General features: G+C 48.6%; 3 protein-coding genes and 1 long non-coding RNA gene across 9 annotated transcripts; 3 read left to right on the forward strand and 1 right to left on the reverse strand.

Annotated features, from left to right (window-relative positions):
- The first annotated feature begins 785 nt into the window (after nucleotides 1–785).
- LOC100838135 lies at nucleotides 786–2,769 on the forward strand. Of its 3 annotated transcripts, XR_002960359.1 has the most exons (4): nucleotides 1,059–1,317; nucleotides 1,412–1,584; nucleotides 1,739–1,996; nucleotides 2,161–2,769. It is a non-coding gene; the product is annotated as an uncharacterized LOC100838135 (long non-coding RNA). The 3 variants fall into 3 exon arrangements; XR_002960358.1 differs by having other exon boundaries at nucleotides 822–1,317; nucleotides 1,739–2,769; XR_002960360.1 differs by lacking the exon at nucleotides 1,412–1,584 and having other exon boundaries at nucleotides 786–1,317; nucleotides 1,739–2,769.
- On the reverse strand, nucleotides 1,645–8,022 carry LOC100827012 (wall-associated receptor kinase-like 14). Of its 4 annotated transcripts, XM_024455094.1 has the most exons (7): nucleotides 7,097–8,022; nucleotides 5,925–5,966; nucleotides 3,083–5,001; nucleotides 2,929–2,990; nucleotides 2,065–2,142; nucleotides 1,857–1,988; nucleotides 1,645–1,791 (listed from the first exon to the last, which is right to left on the reverse strand). In XM_024455094.1, the coding sequence occupies exons 1-3, from the start codon at nucleotides 7,923–7,925 to the stop codon at nucleotides 3,755–3,757; spliced, it is 2,118 nt and encodes a 705-aa protein (XP_024310862.1). In that variant the 5' UTR covers nucleotides 7,926–8,022; the 3' UTR covers nucleotides 1,645–1,791; nucleotides 1,857–1,988; nucleotides 2,065–2,142; nucleotides 2,929–2,990; nucleotides 3,083–3,754. The 4 variants fall into 4 exon arrangements, with proteins under 4 accessions (XP_024310862.1, XP_024310861.1, XP_024310860.1 ...); XM_024455093.1 differs by having other exon boundaries at nucleotides 1,650–1,988; XM_024455092.1 differs by lacking the exons at nucleotides 1,645–1,791; nucleotides 1,857–1,988; nucleotides 2,065–2,142 and having other exon boundaries at nucleotides 2,657–2,990; nucleotides 3,083–3,648; nucleotides 3,732–5,001.
- Nucleotides 8,023–10,651: 2,629 nt separating this feature from the next.
- LOC104584836 lies at nucleotides 10,652–12,729 on the forward strand. Its single transcript, XM_014902051.2, has 3 exons — nucleotides 10,652–11,699; nucleotides 11,811–12,005; nucleotides 12,104–12,729. The coding sequence occupies exons 1-3, from the start codon at nucleotides 10,740–10,742 to the stop codon at nucleotides 12,455–12,457; spliced, it is 1,509 nt and encodes a 502-aa protein (XP_014757537.1). The 5' UTR covers nucleotides 10,652–10,739; the 3' UTR covers nucleotides 12,458–12,729.
- A 1,065-nt stretch (nucleotides 12,730–13,794) lies between these two features.
- LOC100838430 lies at nucleotides 13,795–15,369 on the forward strand. The gene is made up of 2 exons (XM_010240573.3): nucleotides 13,795–14,168; nucleotides 14,824–15,369. Exons 1-2 carry the CDS (start codon nucleotides 13,917–13,919, stop codon nucleotides 14,992–14,994), a joined length of 423 nt encoding a protein of 140 aa, XP_010238875.1. The 5' UTR covers nucleotides 13,795–13,916; the 3' UTR covers nucleotides 14,995–15,369.
- Nucleotides 15,370–17,525: the final 2,156 nt, after the last annotated feature.

Raw genomic sequence — 17,525 nt, forward strand, 5'->3', positions numbered from 1 at the left:
ATACATTTGAGCGATGGCATGGGTATTGGACATTCTCATTGTGTGAGTTCTTCCAGGACATCTAGCTGTATCTGGATATTGGCTCGTGGTATTCGGGCTCGATATAGAGTGCATGGGAGTCCAGCAACGTCATCTTTGGTACTCCTTCCGTTCCAAAATTCTTGTCGTGGTTTTAGTACAAGAATTTAAAAACAGAGGTAGTACAGTTTTGTTGCATTGAGATCCGGCAAACGAACTCCTCCTCATTTGGTTAGTCTTGCGGCGGCGGCGACATCAACGGCGTTCGGAAATCCTCGGACTGTAATCCACGGAAATTGGATGGCACTTTCTTTGGTGCATATCTGAATCCGAAAATGTTATCGGTTGTGATTTTCTTGACGAGAAATAGTTTTGACCCTTGGTATTATTAGATACTTTGATTATTGCCTAAATACACAATGTCAAGTTTTTTGGCCCCGACAAAGATTTTGGTATTTGTTTGGATTGTGGCCAGTTATCTAGCATATCACTATTTGGATTGCAGGATTAGAAAATGCAGGGACAAGAAAATTACTGAATTGGATGTCATGTACTATTAACTCCTACAAGATTTGAATGGTGCACAGGAAGTGAACACAGGTGTTTTGCAGGAATTAGAAAAGAGAGTAGAAAGATGTGGAGATAAGTTTGCGTTGGACTTCTCAAAGGGCAAAATAAAAAGATTTGAGCTCACGTCACAATTCCTATAGATTAAAGGCCAAAGGAACGGGTTTTATATAATTTTGCCAACTCCATCCCTAAGATTTAAACGGATCCTCTTAAGTTCCTTTAAAAACCCTACTATCCAAATAGACCATTTTGAACACTTTATTCGTATTGTCAAAGTTGGCTCACTCATGATTAAAAACTTCGTACAACAGGATTATAGACCACTACATATTTCTTTGCAGTACGCATAGTTTTGTTTTATTTTTTCAAAAAATCGATATTTCGGTCGGATATTTCTTAGTGTAATAGTAAAATCACAAAAACAAATAGGTACTCTTTCCGTTTTATAATTTTTGTCTCAAATGGTCATGCAACAGAGGGGATACTCTACTGCTCCAAATTCGATGGGGGCAATTCCGAAGCTACGGATACAAGTGCGGTTTCCATGGTGGTCTCCGCCCCTCTCTGCCAGGGCGTCCTGCCCTTCCCCGTCACCGCCGCCGCCAGGGATTCCTCTGCGGGATCCCGGAGGGGAAGGCTGTGCATCGCCGCCGGCTGCCGCTCCGGTCCGGCCACCGCGCCCACGAACGCTGCTCCGGTGGCCGATGCTGCCCCCGTCAGCAGGAGGAGGTACTCTCTGCCTCGCGCGTCTCCTCTCGCAATGGCGCCTGGTTGTGTGTTTGGCTATTTTCTATGCTCATGCTTCGTTTATTTTTGTAATTAGTTCTATTCAAAGGCCGTCCAATCGTTTCTACCTACGGAGTAGCCCAAATGCGTTGATCATGAGTTCTTTTAATGGTTTGTGGTGATGATGGTGATAGAAGCATCAGCAGTTCAGCACAACGTTTCTGAATTGCTGTCCTGCACAAAATTGATCATTATGTATTTCATTTGAAGGTAACTACTGTGAATAATTTGTGCCGCAGAAGGTTTTGCCTTTTGCGTTGTCAACTGAACTGAAGTTATGAGAAATGCTGCAGCATTGCAAATTTTTATTGCTTGTATGTCCTTCATCTTTGATGAATACAGTAACACTGCACGTATTCAACAGGTGTGAATGCTTTGATCTCCATCAGTAGATAGTTCCTTTTGCTGAATCATGGGCTATGCAGAAAGCCATTGTTACAAGGAGGAAAATGTTGGTAAGCATAGAAGAAGCTGAAGATCACCTGGACACGTCGCACTGCAACATCGCCTGTTTATACATTGGGCACCAGCAGCAGGGAGGAGTACCTCCATTTCAATGTAGAAGATGCTCCCTTTGAGATTCATCGCATTGACCGCGGTGACATATCATGGCCCTGGACAGGTATTTATCAGCTAAATTCGTTGTATTGTGTACCTGGAAGGCTGGAAATGCAATTCACATTTTTGTACCTGCGCTCGCTAACACCGCAATATCCATGCTTCTCACAATCACTTCTTTTCATTCATTAGCTTGTTATGTACCTGATTCTGAATTTGCGGTATCAGAAAATTGATAGGAAAGGTTACCTCAGGGCACTTGAAAAAGTGATCATCCGTGCCCTTCAATCCGCATTTTCTATTAAGGCGTCAACAAAAAAAGGTCTCACTGGTGTTTCGGTTGGTATGTTGCTTTTTGAATACTGCAAACTGTTTTATCATGTTATTGCATACTCTAATGTATATGACCACTCTATTTCCTCTCCAGGGGATCAGAAAGTTGCAGGAATAGGAATTCATGTCTCACGACACATAACATATCATGGTCTAGAACTAAATGTCACAACTGACTTAACCCCTTTTGAAAGTATCATTCCCTGTGGCATAAAGGACCGTGGTGTCGGGAGCATTAAGGAGATATTACAAAAGTCTTCCAAGGGAACAAAGCTTAATGATGAAGAACTTATGGACATAGCTTATAAATCATTGATCCAAGAGTTTTCTGAGGATTTCCAGCTCTCTATAGAGCTCAGCCCTGATTTTTATATTCAGCAAGACAACAATATCAAGTAACGGCAGCATGTTTTATTAGATCATAGAACTACACTTCAACGAAGAAGTGCACAAGCAGATAGCATATACAAGCTTTATTCAGATGTGTAACCTCCTTCAATCCAATAATTGCAAAACTAGCGATCCGGCTAGAGCTGCAAGTTTATGACCCTCAGAGTACCCATTGACCCTCCTTAGTTTAACCAAATGAAATAAAGTTTTAAAATGACACAATTTTTTGAAAAACTAATTCATTTGTTTTAACTAAGGAGGATCAAAGGGTACCCTGAGAGTCACCATGTTGCACCTCTAGATCCGGCAAGCATGAATTCAGGCCTTTGCTTCACCTACAAATTCAGCCATCAGAACCATTTTCAGCAAGTTGGTCAGTTGTGTACTGTGATGCTGGGTAGATGAGAATTCAAGCAAAGCACAGTACCTTCTTTGGTGGTTGAAGTCGAGCCTCCTGCCGTTGTGTCCACACCTGGCCACTCCTTGCAGTTGCAGTGCTTTCCCTTCTCGATTCCGTCATAGACGGCTGCGACATGTTTGCCGCAGCCGTTCCATGTGAACTTGCCGCACTTGTTGCACTCCACCTTGTAGCACATCCTGTATTCTTCAGATGCTCCCTGAGACCTTGTTTGTTGCCAAGTGTTTTATGCTGTTCTGGACTAGCTAGTGCCTCCTCTGGCCTCCATGGACTCAGCATTTATAGGAATGAGGTATGGATAAGTTCTATGTGGTCCGGTGCTATTGGTGGAGGAAACAAAGCATGGATAAGTATCATTTTGCAGTGTGTAAACACCATAGCTATTTCCAATGCTGTGGCAATGTCACGCAGATGGAAACAAGTCTGCTCTTGTGTTGATCTTGTTACCATGATCAAACCGAAGTTGCAATTTCTTAGGATGCTGTCGATATACCATCAACTTCTCTTCTTGAAATCTATGGGCTTGTGTTACATAATGTTATGGTAAATCTGTACATGTGTAACTGTACAGGAACCTTCATCATGGTAAAAAAAAAAAGAAGGTATAAATTACATTTCATCTCATCGCAACAAACCAAAAAATTTGCATTTTATCTACCTTGCGTAAGAGAGCTAACTTAGCTACTGGAAGCGTGGCATTGAGCCGTTGCTCGACGGCAGGCTCTGGTCGCTGATCCAAACCTCCTGCACGGACACTGGCGACTGGGATTTCTTCACCGTCGTGGCCAGTCCATCAAACCCCACGCCGTCAATTGGTTCCGTCATAGGCCTGTCGAGCCTGGAATCTGGAGCCGTGTCCCTGATACGGCAAAGCTCGGCGGCCACCTCGCTCATGGACGGCCGGACATCCTTGTCAAACGCCAGGCACCTAAAGGCGAGCTCGCTGACGTGTCGGACCGACTCCATGACCCATTCCTCGCCGCCGTTCTCGACGAGGAGCACCGGGTCGACGATCTCGTGGACTCTCCCTTTGCCGATGCGGTCGAGCGCGAGGCTGGCGAGGTTGACCTCGTTGGGCGGGCGATCCAAGTCGACGACCTTCATGGCGGTGATGAGCTCGAGCAGCACGACGCCGAAGCTGTACACGTCGCTCTTGTCGGAGAGGTGGAAGCTCTGGTGGTACTCCGGGTCGACGTACCCCGGCGTGCCCTGCGGCGCCGTGGACACGTGCGAGCGCGTCGACGACAAGTCGAGTCCGGCACCGACGCGAGACAGGCCGAAGTCGGCGAGCTTGGCGCGGAGGTCGGTGCCGAGGAGGATGTTGCTGGACTTGATGTCTCGGTGGAGGATGGGCGGGCGGGCGGCGTGTAGGTAAGCCACGGCGGCGGCAATCCCCGCCGCAACGCGGAGCCTGGCGCGCCATAGCAGCCTGACGCCGCCATTGCCACCGCCGATAAGGTGGTGAGAGAGCGTGCCGTTGGGGACGAACTCGTAGACGAGGATCTGCTCGCCGCGGTCGAGGCAGCAGCCGAGGAGGCGAACAAGGTTGGGGTGGCTCAACGAGGAGATGAGCTTGATCTCGTTGAGGAGCCGTGAGACGGCCTTCCCGTCGTCGTCGTCGTCGTCGTGGCGACACCGGAGGCGCTTGATGGCCACGAGCACCGGCGAGCTCGTCGGGAGCCTGCCAACGTAGACCGTGCCGTAGGCGCCCGTGCCGAGGCGGTGCGTGTGGGAGAAGGAGCTGGTTGCACGTGCCATCTCGTTGTACGAGTACACCGGCACGCCGCTCGACGCCGCCGCCTCTGACAGGAGACGCTTCGCTGCCGAACGGTTGGAGTCAGACCGGCCATAGCAGCCGGAGCGCCGGCGTTGTGCCCAACATAGCAGGAGCACACTGGCAGCCGCCACCGTCACGCTCGCCAAGACACCTGGCATTAACAACAGCAATCCGAGTTAGGAGTAGCTCTAGACAATTGTTTTTAACGGAAACTAAAACGGATCTGCACCACATATCTAAATTGGGAAGAAGGTTTAATTACAGAACGACCGACGAGGAGAACAAAACTGGATTACAATCATCCATGTTTCGCCAATGTAAATTTACATTTTTGTTTATACCAAACAAAGGTTTCCGCCTCATTGAAGAAAAAAATATGTTACTAAATCATAAACACTAAACCCATGTTAGTTTGTTCGACTCGCCCGGTTTATAATTGATCAAATTATGCTACAAATCAACGCTTTAACCTCGCCCTAATCGTCCTTCGCAAAAAATAAACTTACTCCGATACATCTACCCCAAACGCAATTGGCTAGCATAGCGAATTGGCCTTGTCTTGGTCAAACAAGCAGCAGCGGAATTCCTTGACCCAAACTTTCCTTTTCCCATTTCCCTATCACGTCATTTACTATTCAGTTCTAGGTAGGTCAGGAGTCAGCACCAGGAAAAAAAAAAGGGGCTTCACCGGAAGATCCTGACCCATGAGTCTTCTATAAATGGCTTAAGCAAGAATAATAAGGTGACGTAAGCAGGATATAAGATTAAATATTGTATCTTTGTTTAGTTGGAAGGAAGAGAAAAGGAAAGAGAAGAGAGGTGGGTTACTATCTAATAGACAGCTGCAGCACGTGCTCCTAGGCATTATATGAGACTACAATGTGAGTCTGCTCATAATAAAGTAGTAGTACATCGTTATAGCCAACTTATTATACATGCTAACTATATATTAGCTAAAGATGACATGACAAAAGCTTGCAGCCAGCTGCAGGCTCAACTATTAATCTTGCTCTTACACGTTGTGCACGTAGCGACCAGGTCAAGAAAGTATCTTCATTTGCGTTTTTTGCTTACCTCCAATTATGGCCACAGTCTTCTTAGAACGACCCCGCTTAGCTGCACACACAAAAAAAGAGAGAAGGAAAAACTTGCATCAGTACGACAAGTTTGTAATTCATGCATGGGGGTCAAAATGGTTGGGATGCTGCGGCCACTTAATGCCGCGAGTGATTCTTGTCTGTCAAATGGATCGATGTCAACATCGAGCTTGAAAATGCCTCCCGTGTTTAGAGCTCTACAACTAGTCTATGGATTTGAAAACTGAAAAATGACTGCCGGTTACTATATGCTACTACGTCCTATTCAAAATAGACAGCGTCGTATAGTATAATAAATAAATCCAGTCAAACCAGTATCATTTGATTTATCATAAAGAATATCGTAATTTAAAGACCTAGAATTTCTTACAACTCCTATTTTTATATAAAGAAATGGTGAGTTAGATAGAGATTGTGACCGCATCTAATGATCTAAACCTTCAACTTTTTTTTTGAAATAAATAACTGGTTTACTTGAATCCTTTCAATTTTTGTCAAAGAAGTTCTCCATAATGAACTTATATTAACACTAGGTATGTTCCTCCGTTCTTAAATATAAGATGTTTTAGCTTGTAGAAAAATATATGAATGTCTACAGTATCACACAAATATACTACGAACATATATGTCATGAATGCCATAAAAAAACTACTCCCTCCGATCCATATTAATTGTCTCAAATTTGCCCAAATATGAATGTATCTATACATAAAAAGGTCTAGATAAAGTAATATTGCGACAATTAAAATTGATCGGAGGGAGTAATTCGCAATGTAAATGTTTATAGATTTTTTCTATAAAATGAATTTAATTTTTCTGACTTAAAAAATGGATCAGTTTATTAAAAAAACGAGAAATAGATTCTACTGGTGTTCTGTTTTAATTATTTAAGTCCCCTAGCCTACACGATCTAATTTTGTTTTTAGTTGGCAGGTGTGAACCATGAGATTCGTTTAAGCCACGCATGAATTGACCGCGGGGGACGACTTTAGTAGTACAGCTGACACGGCACGCCTGAGAAGTCCCACAGCCAGCACAGCGCGAGATCTTCTGTGGGGCCTAATTGCCTAAAACCCTGTGTTGCCTACCGCATCAGAATTCAGAAAAGATCAAGTGGCAAAAGCAGAGCACTCAGCCGCCGCCGCTTACCTCTGAGGTAGCACCCGTCGCCGGCGGAGAACCCGTCTCCTTCCAACCCCGCCTCGCACGCGCACCGGTGCCCCGCCGTGTTTCCCGGCGTCCGCACGTCGGTGCACGTCGCGTTCGCCGCGCAACGCCCCGCGGCGGCGCACGTGCCGTTGAGCCACCATCCCAGCTCCGCCACGCCGAACTCCAGCGAGCCCCCGGCCCCCTGATCCTCCGCGTCCATGTACACCGCCGACGTCAGCAAGTCGTCACACTTGGTCTTCTCCGCCTTGTCCCAGCTCAGGAACGTCTCCGCCGTCGCGTTCTGCGCGGCGGAAGCGACGCATGCCACGGCTCCCGCGGCGGCGCCGGCGGAGGTGTCGTTGCCTATGCACTGCGCGTTGCGGAGGAGCCTGGACATGACCCCCGCGGGCACGCTGCATGCGGAGGCGTTGGGCCACGCGCGGCACCCGCCGCCGCGGAGGAACAGCCCGGTCCGGGCGGAGACGCCGTAGTTGGCGCCCGAGAGCGCGGCCTTGGCTTGCTCCACGGTGCGGTCGCAGGACGGCGGGAGGGAGACGACGACGGTGGAGGCGGAGGAGTTGAAGGAGACCACGCGGCACGGGGCCGTCGTGTGCGTGGCGTTCAGGAGCGCGGAGCTGTTGGCGTCGTCGCAGGAGAGGGGGATCGGGCAGCCGGCGGAGAAGCCGAACGGGTAAGGGACGCCGCCGCCGCCGCACCGGCGGTTGCACGGCTCGGTGATATTCGCCGCGGCGGAGAAGGTTTCGCGGCCATGGGGGAGCAGCAAGGCGGAGGCGAAGGCGAGGAGCAGGGCGGCGACGAGACGGCGCATCCTCTCCTCCCCGTTGGGATTGGGACGACGACGTACTTTCGTGGTCTGCTGCCGAGCTTGAGCTATTTCTGCACGCGAGAGAAGTTTGGTGGGTTGCCCCGTGGTTGCTTGTTGAATGGGTCGTAGGCCGGACTCCAGTTTAAAGCCAGCATGATTAGTCAAGACAGCAGAGGGGTCATGCATGGGAAAAACAATCTTGAATATTCTTGATTTTGTTTAATTTCCTCGCCTTTTCTTTATCTTGAATTTGGTGCTCTTTTGACCATCGATGGATCATCGCTATTGCTACCGTTCCATGTAGTAGTTGGCCTCTCGATAAGTTTAACAAGTTTAAGGTTTTGCTGCTTCTAAAACGACTTAGATATGGTTTTTCCGAGTGGATGCTGACACTATCCATCCGATTCAAAATTCTTATCAGAGGGAGTATTTCCAAGCCGATCGAGAAGTAGATTTTTCCTTTAAAAAAAATCCAAATCATAAATTCTAGTCGTATGGAATTTCCTAAGAAATCTGAGTAAATTTAAATTAGATGAATTGATTCGTAATTACCACACATTAACTTTTACTCACCTTTAGCAATTACTACCTCCGTTCCACGTTAATTGGCGTGGATTCGGTATCAGTTTGTATTAAATCTGCGTCGTTTAATGTGGAACGGAGGTAGAAATTGTGTTTTAATTGTTGGTGCTCCAAATGAACTCCCCCGTGCTGTGAACACATGACCTCGCAAAAGTCTTCGGTGATCGATGTGACACTACCAGTCTACCAGTCTAGTCATGCCTGCAATAATTAACCATCTTAAAAATGATCGATAGAGCCAAACTAATCAATGTCCCATCGACCATTAGATCACCTTTTGGGTTTGCCCTAGTGCAAGCCAATTGATTTGCTTGCTTGCTTCTCGGGCTCGAACACATCATATATACCCCACGTATCCCTGTCGTCCACCCGCGCGATGGGCATCAAATTAATCATTTCGCCAATTCCGTGTTGCTGTTGCGTAAGGGATCATTATACGATGGCTTTAGCATTCTAGCTGCATTAGCCAGGCGAATACTGGCTATGTTGATGTTGGCAATGATATACGACGAGTAACTGTTCACCACATGAAGCCAGGAATGCATCACCGCGGCGCGTGATAAGGTGTCTTTGGACTCTGATTAACGAGAGTTTAGTAAATTATCGTCTCAGGTTATTAATCTTCTTGATCGACCGTTGCAGGTGGTTCGGTGGGCCTTCCATTCCAGTCTGCCTGGTCTGGGCGGGCCCAGACGTCAGCCAGTCTCCACGCACCACCTCCTGCCTGCCTGTCCAGCCCAATGACACCTCGGTCCCACCTACCAGAGAACCTCGGATCGGACCACGTCGCAAAAAGACAAAAACCTGCATCCCCTGCCGATGCTGACCAAAACCCCCACCATTCCATTGTCATCTCTGCGCCCTCCCTTTGTTCCCTTCCTTCCAAAGCCTTCTAGAAGCCACCCTTTGACGGGAGCGAGCACTTGATCGACGCGGGGCTCGCGGCGAACATGCGGAGCGGGGTACGCCGTCGGGGCCGAGTTCGTCCGCTCCAGGCGAATCCTCGACCTGGTCGTGAAGTACGCCGAGGAGCTCGTGGCCGGCGGCCTCTCCGAGGCCGCCTGGAACCGCCGCCTCCTGAACTTCATCACTGACACCGATACCCTCTACGACCTCTTCCTGGTTTGCCGTCACTGCGATACCTTTCCCTTCCCTCCACTTGCGACCGCTTCCCTTCCCTTCCCGTGCAGTGCTTAATAATTGTGTTCCCTTTAATTTCTCGATCCGTTATTGAGTTAGCCCTTGGTTTGATCAACGCTTGGTTGCTTGGTTGGTTTGTTTGGCGCAAGGAAGAAATTAGGATTGATGGCCTAGTTTTGAAAACCGAACGGGTGACTGAACCAGCGAGGCTTTCCGTTCAGGTTGTTCCAGTCAAACCGCCGGTTCATCGGTTGAACTGGTATGACTTTTTAATACAAAATATAATATTTTAATTCGTAAATGCTGCAATAAATATGGCCCAACAAGACCCAGGTTGGCCAAGCCCATTCTGTGAATCTAATTTGAAGGCCTAGGCCGGCCAAGCCCATCTGTGACTCTAATTTGAAGGCCGAGGCGCATCGACGATAGACCACGATCCACTTCAGGCGAATACTGCGCCGCATCGTTTGTAGACCTAGCCGCCCTGCTCGTCCCCCTCACCTCCCTCTTGCTCGAGGCCTCAAACGGTCAGGCGAGGTGGGAAGGGAGCGGCGCAACGCTTTGATACGAGAAGGGAGCAAGAGGCGACCAAGAGACGGGCGATTTTGGAACGGGAACTGAACCGGACGGTTCGAGCCAAACCGTTCGGTCACCGGTTTTCTTGAAAACCACCCGGTTCACGCAGTTTTCTCTCGGTCCGGTAGCCCGTCCGGTGCAGTACGCTTAACAGAGCGCACAGAGCTCCGGTTCCGGTTTTTTCGATCGGGCCGCCAGTCTGCTCCGGTTTTCAAAACTAGGATTGACGGTGGTTGAGAACTTGGGATCGACATGTAAACTGCAATGCATCGCATATGCATATGCATCTCACAAAAATTACACTATTAAAAAAATTAAAAAAATATAATACTCCAGAATCCTCTTTGCTCTCTGCTCCTCCGATCCGCCGGCACGCAACACAGCGCCGCGCTCACCGCCAAGGAACCTATAAAACCCCAAATCCCTCCACGCTGCCAAACCGGAGCCAGCTCACCATTCCCATTTCCAAATCCTCCTCTCCGCTCGCCCGCGACCGCTCCAGCCTCCAGGCCAGCAACGATGGCGGCCTCGAGGGCGGAGGAGATCGTCCTGGAGGCCGTGCGGAGCGACCTCACCCCGGAGCCATGCGCGACGCAGTCCCTCCGCCGCCCGCTCGTCCGCCTCCTCCCGCGCGCCGCCGCCAGCCAAGCCAACTGGCGCGCCCTCCCGCGCCCCGCCGTCTCCGCGCTCTTCCTCCACCTCCCGGTGCTCGACCTCTTCCGCCTCGGCCACCTCTTCACCCCGCGCTGGCTCGAGGTCTGGCGCGGCGACCCGTTCGAGGTCCACGACGCGCAGTTCGCGCGCCTCCCCATCCCGCGCTCCCGCGTCGCCGACGCCATCGGAACCGTGCTCGACATGTACCTCGCCGCCGCCGAAGAAGACGAGGACGTCGAGGGAGGAACCTATGGCGCGGTGGGGCACGGGCGCGTCAAGTCCTTCCGCGTGGAGTCCACGGAGTGGCGCGCCGAACACGCCGCCCGCTGGTGCGCGGCGCTCCAGAGGGGCGGAGCGTTCGAGGTCGTCCTCTTCAACCGCGGCTTCTCCGGGGACCCTCCCGTCCTCGCCCCCGTCCCGCGGGGCCTCCGCGAGTGCGTCAGCCTCCGGGTCCTCCACCTCGGCTTCTTCACCGTCGAGGCCGGGGAGCTCGACGCGCTCGCCAGAGCCATCCAGCTCGGGCTCCACGGCTGCGCGTGCCGCCCCGGCGTGGTCGAGGGCGTCGTCGCCGGGTGCAGGCAGCTGGAGAAGCTCTGGGTCCACGACGGCTCGCTGGAGCACGTCGCCGTCAGGTCATCGCCCCAGCTCTGGCGCCTCTCGATGCTCCGGACCGCATCCCGCAGCCTCACCGTCGACGACGCCCCGCTCCTCCAGGTGATCTTCCCGGGCTCTGCGGCCACGCTCCGCATCAGCCGATTGCCGATGCTGCGCAGGCTCCTGTGCCTCGACCTCGCCAACACCTCCCTCGAGATCAAAGGCGACCAGGTCGGTCAATTATCACTCAGTAGTCCAATTCCTGAATTGAATTCCAAACAATCCATCCATTGTCTCCTATGATTAACTCCTGAAGCAAATCATCTTTTGGTGTGTTGGCAGGTTGATAGTCGTCCTCCCCCCCGTATCGGGTGTTGGCAGGTTCCGGATTATAGGCAGCAGGATGTGCGGCCGAAGATGCGGTCAGTGGTCATGCTCAGGCTAATCGTGGACTACGCAGAGCTGGGCGCCATGACGCCGCTGGCTGTGGAGGAGACGCTCAGGCGTTTCCCTCGCGTGAGCTCTCTGTTCATCCAGGTAATAATCCAATGCATTAACCACGTACACCATGAGATGAATGCGTCTCTCTTTCTTGCGCCTCTGATGAATCTCATCTGGTGGTTGGTTGCAATCAGCGCAAGAAGGACGTCACGGAGGCGGAAGGGCTGGCCTCCATCACGGACCCGCACTACCTGGACCTCTTCCGCGGCGTCGAGTGCGTGGGCCGTACTCTCCAGTGCATAACTCTCCTCAACTTCCAGGGCGGCAAGATCGAGATGGCGCTCGCCAAGGCGATCCTGGCCACGGCCAAGGCGCTGGGCACCATCGTGCTCACGCACGACGACGACCGCCCCGGCATCGCGGACGCGCTCCTGGAGGCGGACCAAGCGCTCGACCAGAGCCCCCGGAACTGCAACAATCCGCTGCTCCCGCTCCGTATCGTCCATCAGACCATGTCCGGCTTCGAATACAATGCGCGACTGGGGTAACAGGATTTTTGGTTAATTAGCTAGGTCCTAGTACTGGAATTATTGCCGATAAGGAGATGAAACTGGAGACGCTTTCGGGGTGAACGTAGCGTGGTTTTTTCAGATACCGGCTAACGACTGTTCAAGATCGATTGCTTTGATTGCTGGCTGGAGTGCTAAATATGTTCGATCCATTGGATGGATGATTTAAGCACCCATGCACTTCATATAATTTAGAGGAACACATTCAGATGAAGTTCGATCGATTGGATGGATGATTTATGCAACCAAAACGGTCTGAACGTCCCGATCATCCAAAAACCGAGCGAATCATAGTATCGGAAAATCGGCTAAAAGCCCAAAAACGTGGGCTACAACCAAAAGGGTGAATTTTCGATAGGATAAAAACAGCTTGAAAATGTTTACTTTGTCACGATATTGGAGAAACGGTAAAAAAAAACATGGGTAGTAGCTTATGAAACATGCCACAATGGTAATTTTTGTCGATCGGCGAAAAACGTGAGAAATCATGTACAGCTGGGTCATGATAACAAAATTTAAAGTCTGGAAACATCGCTAGAGGTCAACTAACGAAAGTGGCATATTTGTACTTCATGCAAAAAGTGAGTGGCAATTTTGAAACAAGAAAATTTTGAGTGACATTTGGGCATCTGGGCAACACTTGAGTGGCAAATTTAGATTCTCTCTAAATATTTTCATAGTGTATGCATTTGAAATAGTATAGGTTAATATTTTTGACAATAAACTTGGTCCAAGTTTAGAAATTTTGACTGTCAACAAAAGTTACACGTCATCTATTTTTGAACGGAGAGAGTATATCCCTGCTCGCCTCTAAGACTAGCTCAGATACTACTGATGATAAGGTTTTCCTGATCACGAGTATATGGATGCCGTTAACGATGACAGCACATTGCTAGCAAAACATGGTGCGAAAATGGTGTTGTTAGGTCCGGAGCGAGGAATATTTTTGTCATCAAAGTATAACCTAGCGTTGGGAATGTGCAACTTTTGATACCGTTGTTGTCGTTGGTGAGCTAGATCCGCCCATTGCATCTTGACAAAAAAGAAAAAACGTTGGCCACAGCCCACAGGGCTTCCATTCCGGATTGTTCAGGGAGCTTTCCATTCCAGCCTTCCAGCCCACTTGCTTTGTGCGGGCCCAGACGTCAGTCAGTATCCACGCACCGCCGCCTGACCAAGCCTGTTGCTATTCCCCCAGAAAAAAAAAACACCTGTTGCTATTCCCCTCCCCCACAATGACACCGCGGTCCCACCCGTCAGACAACCTCGGATCCGTCCACATCGCCGCGAGAGAACAAATACCCGCATCCCCTGCCGATATTGACCCAAAACCCCCCACCATTCCGTCGTCATCCCTGCGCCCTCCCTCGGTTGCCTTCCTTCCTTCTAGAAGCCACCCTCTCCGTAGAAGTCGCACTCTCTCGCTCGCTGCGGCCGCATGGCGGGGGCGGCGCGGCAGCAGCTGAGGTTCTCGGACGGGAGCGTGCACAACATCGAGGCGGGGAACGCGGCGGACGTGCTGCGCCGGTACCCCGTCGTCGGGGCCCAGTTCGCCCGCTCCAGGCGCATCTTCGACCTGGTCGCGCAGTACGCCGAGGAGGACGCGGCCGGCGATCTCTCCGTCGCCACCTGGAACCAGCGCCTCCGGGACCTCGTCACCGACATCGACACCCTCCACGACATCTTCCTGGTTCGTCGCCGTTGCGATCCCTTTCCCTTGATCCCTTCCCTTCCCGTTCGCAGTGCGGTGCTTAATAATTGTCGATCGCTTATGGAGTTAGCCCTTGGCTTGATCAACGCTTGGTTGCTTGGTTTGCTTGGTTGCTTGGTTTGGGACTTGGGAACTTGGGATCGATCTGTAAACTGCAATGCTGTTTGCCTATACTTGCCATTGCGTGAATGTGTACGGATAGAGTTGCTCTGCTCCTCGAATCCTCGATGTTCTTCGTAGTTAGACGTAGTCAGTTGATTAATTCAATCGGCGAGGCAGGTTTTCTGTTTGTTCTTATGAATCTATCTCGTATGATTTTGTTGGAGGATCGGATCGAGTCCGAGAGAGAACAGTTTGGTTTAGCGTTCGTGACCTCGTGTTCTGCAGAGACAAATTAAGCAGGCAGATGCTCTCAATTAACTGCATCCAAGTGCGTCGTAGATTTTTTTGTTACAGTTCGATCTCTACCACATTTAATTAACCTGGTTGGACTGCTCATGCTGTAATTTATGTTCCATACTAACATGGATCTTGGATCGATATGGATAGGATATGATCATCTGGCCGGGTGTGGGAAATTTTTATCACTCAATCTGGCCGTCTAACTGAACCTTAATCTTTCTCGATCCCGCAGGCATCGTCGACGCTGGGGGTGCGCGGGCTGATGCTCCTGTGCGCGAAGATGGCGGCGGACGTGGTGAGGGGCGGCACCGTCGAAGAGATCAGGTCCCTGCTCGGCATCAACGGCGACGACCTCGGGATCTCGTCGGAGCAGGACCTCCTAGTCCTGGCACCACCACCTTGAGCGCGCGCCTCCTCCGCATCCGCTAGTTCGCCGCTCAACCAATCGATCGAGCCCATCGTCTATCTTCGTTGTCAGTAATGATTCTCACGCTCGGTTAATTGAGAGATAATCCTAGTACGTAGTAGTAGTTCCTAGCTTGGCGAGATAGTATATCTGGATCTGTTTTCGAGTACTAGGCAATTTAGCTCTTGGTAGAAATCTGAAGATTTTGAGATTCTGTGGTTTCTTGTGGTTAGCTCCCTGGGGTCAAGGCCCAATTCATACTGCTCTTATTTTGAGCGTTTGCTGTAAATCCTCCTCTTAATTTTGCCGGACCGACGAGCCATTTCTGTTCATGGATCGTAGTCGAAAACCTGAAGCTGTTGGCTTTTCTCATTCGGAAGTACTTAGTTAATGTTTCAGGTCGTTTTTTTTTTGGAAACACGTTGATGATGATCTATAGTGGGTTCTGCACTTCTTCCATGAGTGGGTCCTTTATTGCGAGTCAAAAATCATGCCCATCTTAGCTCATAAGGGTCATGATCCTGCATATTTATCACTCATAAATCTTTTCTGTAGTTCCGAAACTTCTCTGCTTCTGATATTTATCTTTCCTGCAGTACCTGCCACTTTCCCTTTGGTTTGCAGGATATATTCTTTTCGTATTCCCTTTGCGAAAGTCTTGAAACATCCAGTGAAATTCATGGAATCAGGTAGGCCTAAGGGTCATGATCAACAACTTCCATTGGACAAGAAAACTAAAGGAAAATTTACATGCAATTCCAAAGGAAAATTTGGACCTCATGGAAAATTTCCTTTGTCTCTGTGACAACAATGAGTACCACATAATCCTTTAAGCAAACCCTACATTTTTCTTGTGGTGCAATCAAACAACTTCTACTATACATTCCTGTATTTTGAATTTACATAGGATTCAACATGGCATGACATTCAAATCCTATGTTTTTCCTATTCCTCTGATTTTGAAATCCTGCGAATCAAAGAGGCCCTTAAGTCTTACACTTAAAATATAAGACCTGGTAAAAAAAATCCACCACAACCACACAAACAGGCGACACGTGTGTATGAAGGCGAACATCGAGGCTTAAAAAGTAAATTACACATAACCACACATTTCGATGTTTATTTTTCACGAACCACTCTCGAGGCACGTCTTCTCGGAGAACCCAAATTTCTCAATTTAGAATTTAACCTCTGGCTCACATATAAGGGATTGGGTGTTGTCACAAAGAAAAGGAAAGAGTTAACGAGTTGGGTCTGACACTGACGTGGAAAGTGAATCGGGCGATACATTATTGTCAAACGTACTAGCCAACAGATTTGGGTTCTTTGAGAAGGTCTGCCTCAAGAGTAGTGATTAGATGAGAAAATTATATTAGTATCAACTGTGGTTATGCGCTATGATAGTCACAGAATGGGTAGTTATGTGAAATTTACTCAGATTTAAATTATGGTACTGTAAATAGAGTTGTGTTCCATTAATTTTCCCGAAGATCGGTCCTTAACGAAGAACATGAAATAAGCATGAAGTTAGGACGGGAGTTTGGTTGGCGGCGTATCCGGTGAAAATCACCTTTACTGTGAAAACCATTGTAAAAGGTTCAAAAACTTCTTAAAAATAGATATGTTAGAGAAGTGATGTTTTATATATGTGTAAAATTTCAAGTCCAAGCTCAATTACACTTAGTAGCAACTCAAAAAAATAAAGATAGTGCTTCTTCAGAGTTTGGCACCGTTCATTTATATATTTTTCCTTCGAAATGCATTTGAGTTTCGGCTTGAAATTTTGCAATGCATGACAACCCGAACATATGCTATTTTTGTAAAGCTCTTATCTCTGAAAATGTGTACCTGTTTTATGATCCGTTTTTACAGTTAGCTTTGTCTCGATTAGATCTTCGAAACTAGATCCCATATTGATATGTTTGAACAACATTTTTTCCCGCCTACAAGTTACCAGCCAATAATGCATGAAGTTACCATCGTGTTAGTAACAAATAACCATGTGGTAAGTTCAAGCAAAATATGCTGGTAATTTGTCCACTAAAGTTACCATCGAATAATATACAAAAGTATCACCGAGTTAGTAACAAGTTACCATGTGATAACTTCATGCATATTGGTATGTTCGACAGAAAAAATCAATCTCAAAAGTTACCACCCGATAATATATGAAGTTGACACTCTGTTGATACCAAGTTACCACATGGCAACTTCGTACAAATAGAATGGTAACTTATGCATGAAAGTTACCCACCAATAATTAATGAAGTTGGCACCCTATTACGACATGGCAACTTTTTCAAAGTAGGATGTTAATTTTCGCATTATCGATTGGTAACTTAAGTGCCCAAAAAAAAGTTTGGCAAAACATACAAAAATCGGATCTAAATTTAAAGCTATCATCGATACGAAGCAACTGGTGAAAAAGGAATATAAATCAGACTGGCAATTTGATCTACAAAACATTTTAAACCTTGAAAATGGACTAGTACAAAGAAAGTTGACCACATGCAGCTGCACCCTCCGCA

This window comes from Brachypodium distachyon, chromosome 4, assembly GCF_000005505.3.
Source record: "Brachypodium distachyon strain Bd21 chromosome 4, Brachypodium_distachyon_v3.0, whole genome shotgun sequence".
NCBI classification, from domain to species: domain Eukaryota; kingdom Viridiplantae; phylum Streptophyta; class Magnoliopsida; order Poales; family Poaceae; genus Brachypodium; species Brachypodium distachyon.

What these genes read in the sequence shown, in the direction of transcription:
- LOC100827012 (XM_024455094.1), bottom strand. Translation starts at nt 7,925, where the DNA reads ATGCGCCGTCTCGTCGCCGCCCTGCTCCTCGCCTTCGCCTCCGCCTTG. An exon ending in CGACGGGTGCTACCTCAGAG is followed by an intron (nt 5,967 to 7,096) that starts GTAAGCGGCGGC and finishes TTGTGTGTGCAG; the next exon opens with CTAAGCGGGGTCGTTCTAAG. An exon ending in GACTGTGGCCATAATTGGAG is followed by an intron (nt 5,002 to 5,924) that starts GTAAGCAAAAAA and finishes TGTTAATGCCAG; the next exon opens with GTGTCTTGGCGAGCGTGACG.
- LOC104584836 (XM_014902051.2), top strand. Translation starts at nt 10,740, where the DNA reads ATGGCGGCCTCGAGGGCGGAGGAGATCGTCCTGGAGGCCGTGCGGAGC. An exon ending in TCGAGATCAAAGGCGACCAG is followed by an intron (nt 11,700 to 11,810) that starts GTCGGTCAATTA and finishes GTGTGTTGGCAG; the next exon opens with GTTGATAGTCGTCCTCCCCC. An exon ending in TGAGCTCTCTGTTCATCCAG is followed by an intron (nt 12,006 to 12,103) that starts GTAATAATCCAA and finishes GGTTGCAATCAG; the next exon opens with CGCAAGAAGGACGTCACGGA.
- LOC100838430 (XM_010240573.3), top strand. Translation starts at nt 13,917, where the DNA reads ATGGCGGGGGCGGCGCGGCAGCAGCTGAGGTTCTCGGACGGGAGCGTG. An exon ending in CCCTCCACGACATCTTCCTG is followed by an intron (nt 14,169 to 14,823) that starts GTTCGTCGCCGT and finishes TCGATCCCGCAG; the next exon opens with GCATCGTCGACGCTGGGGGT.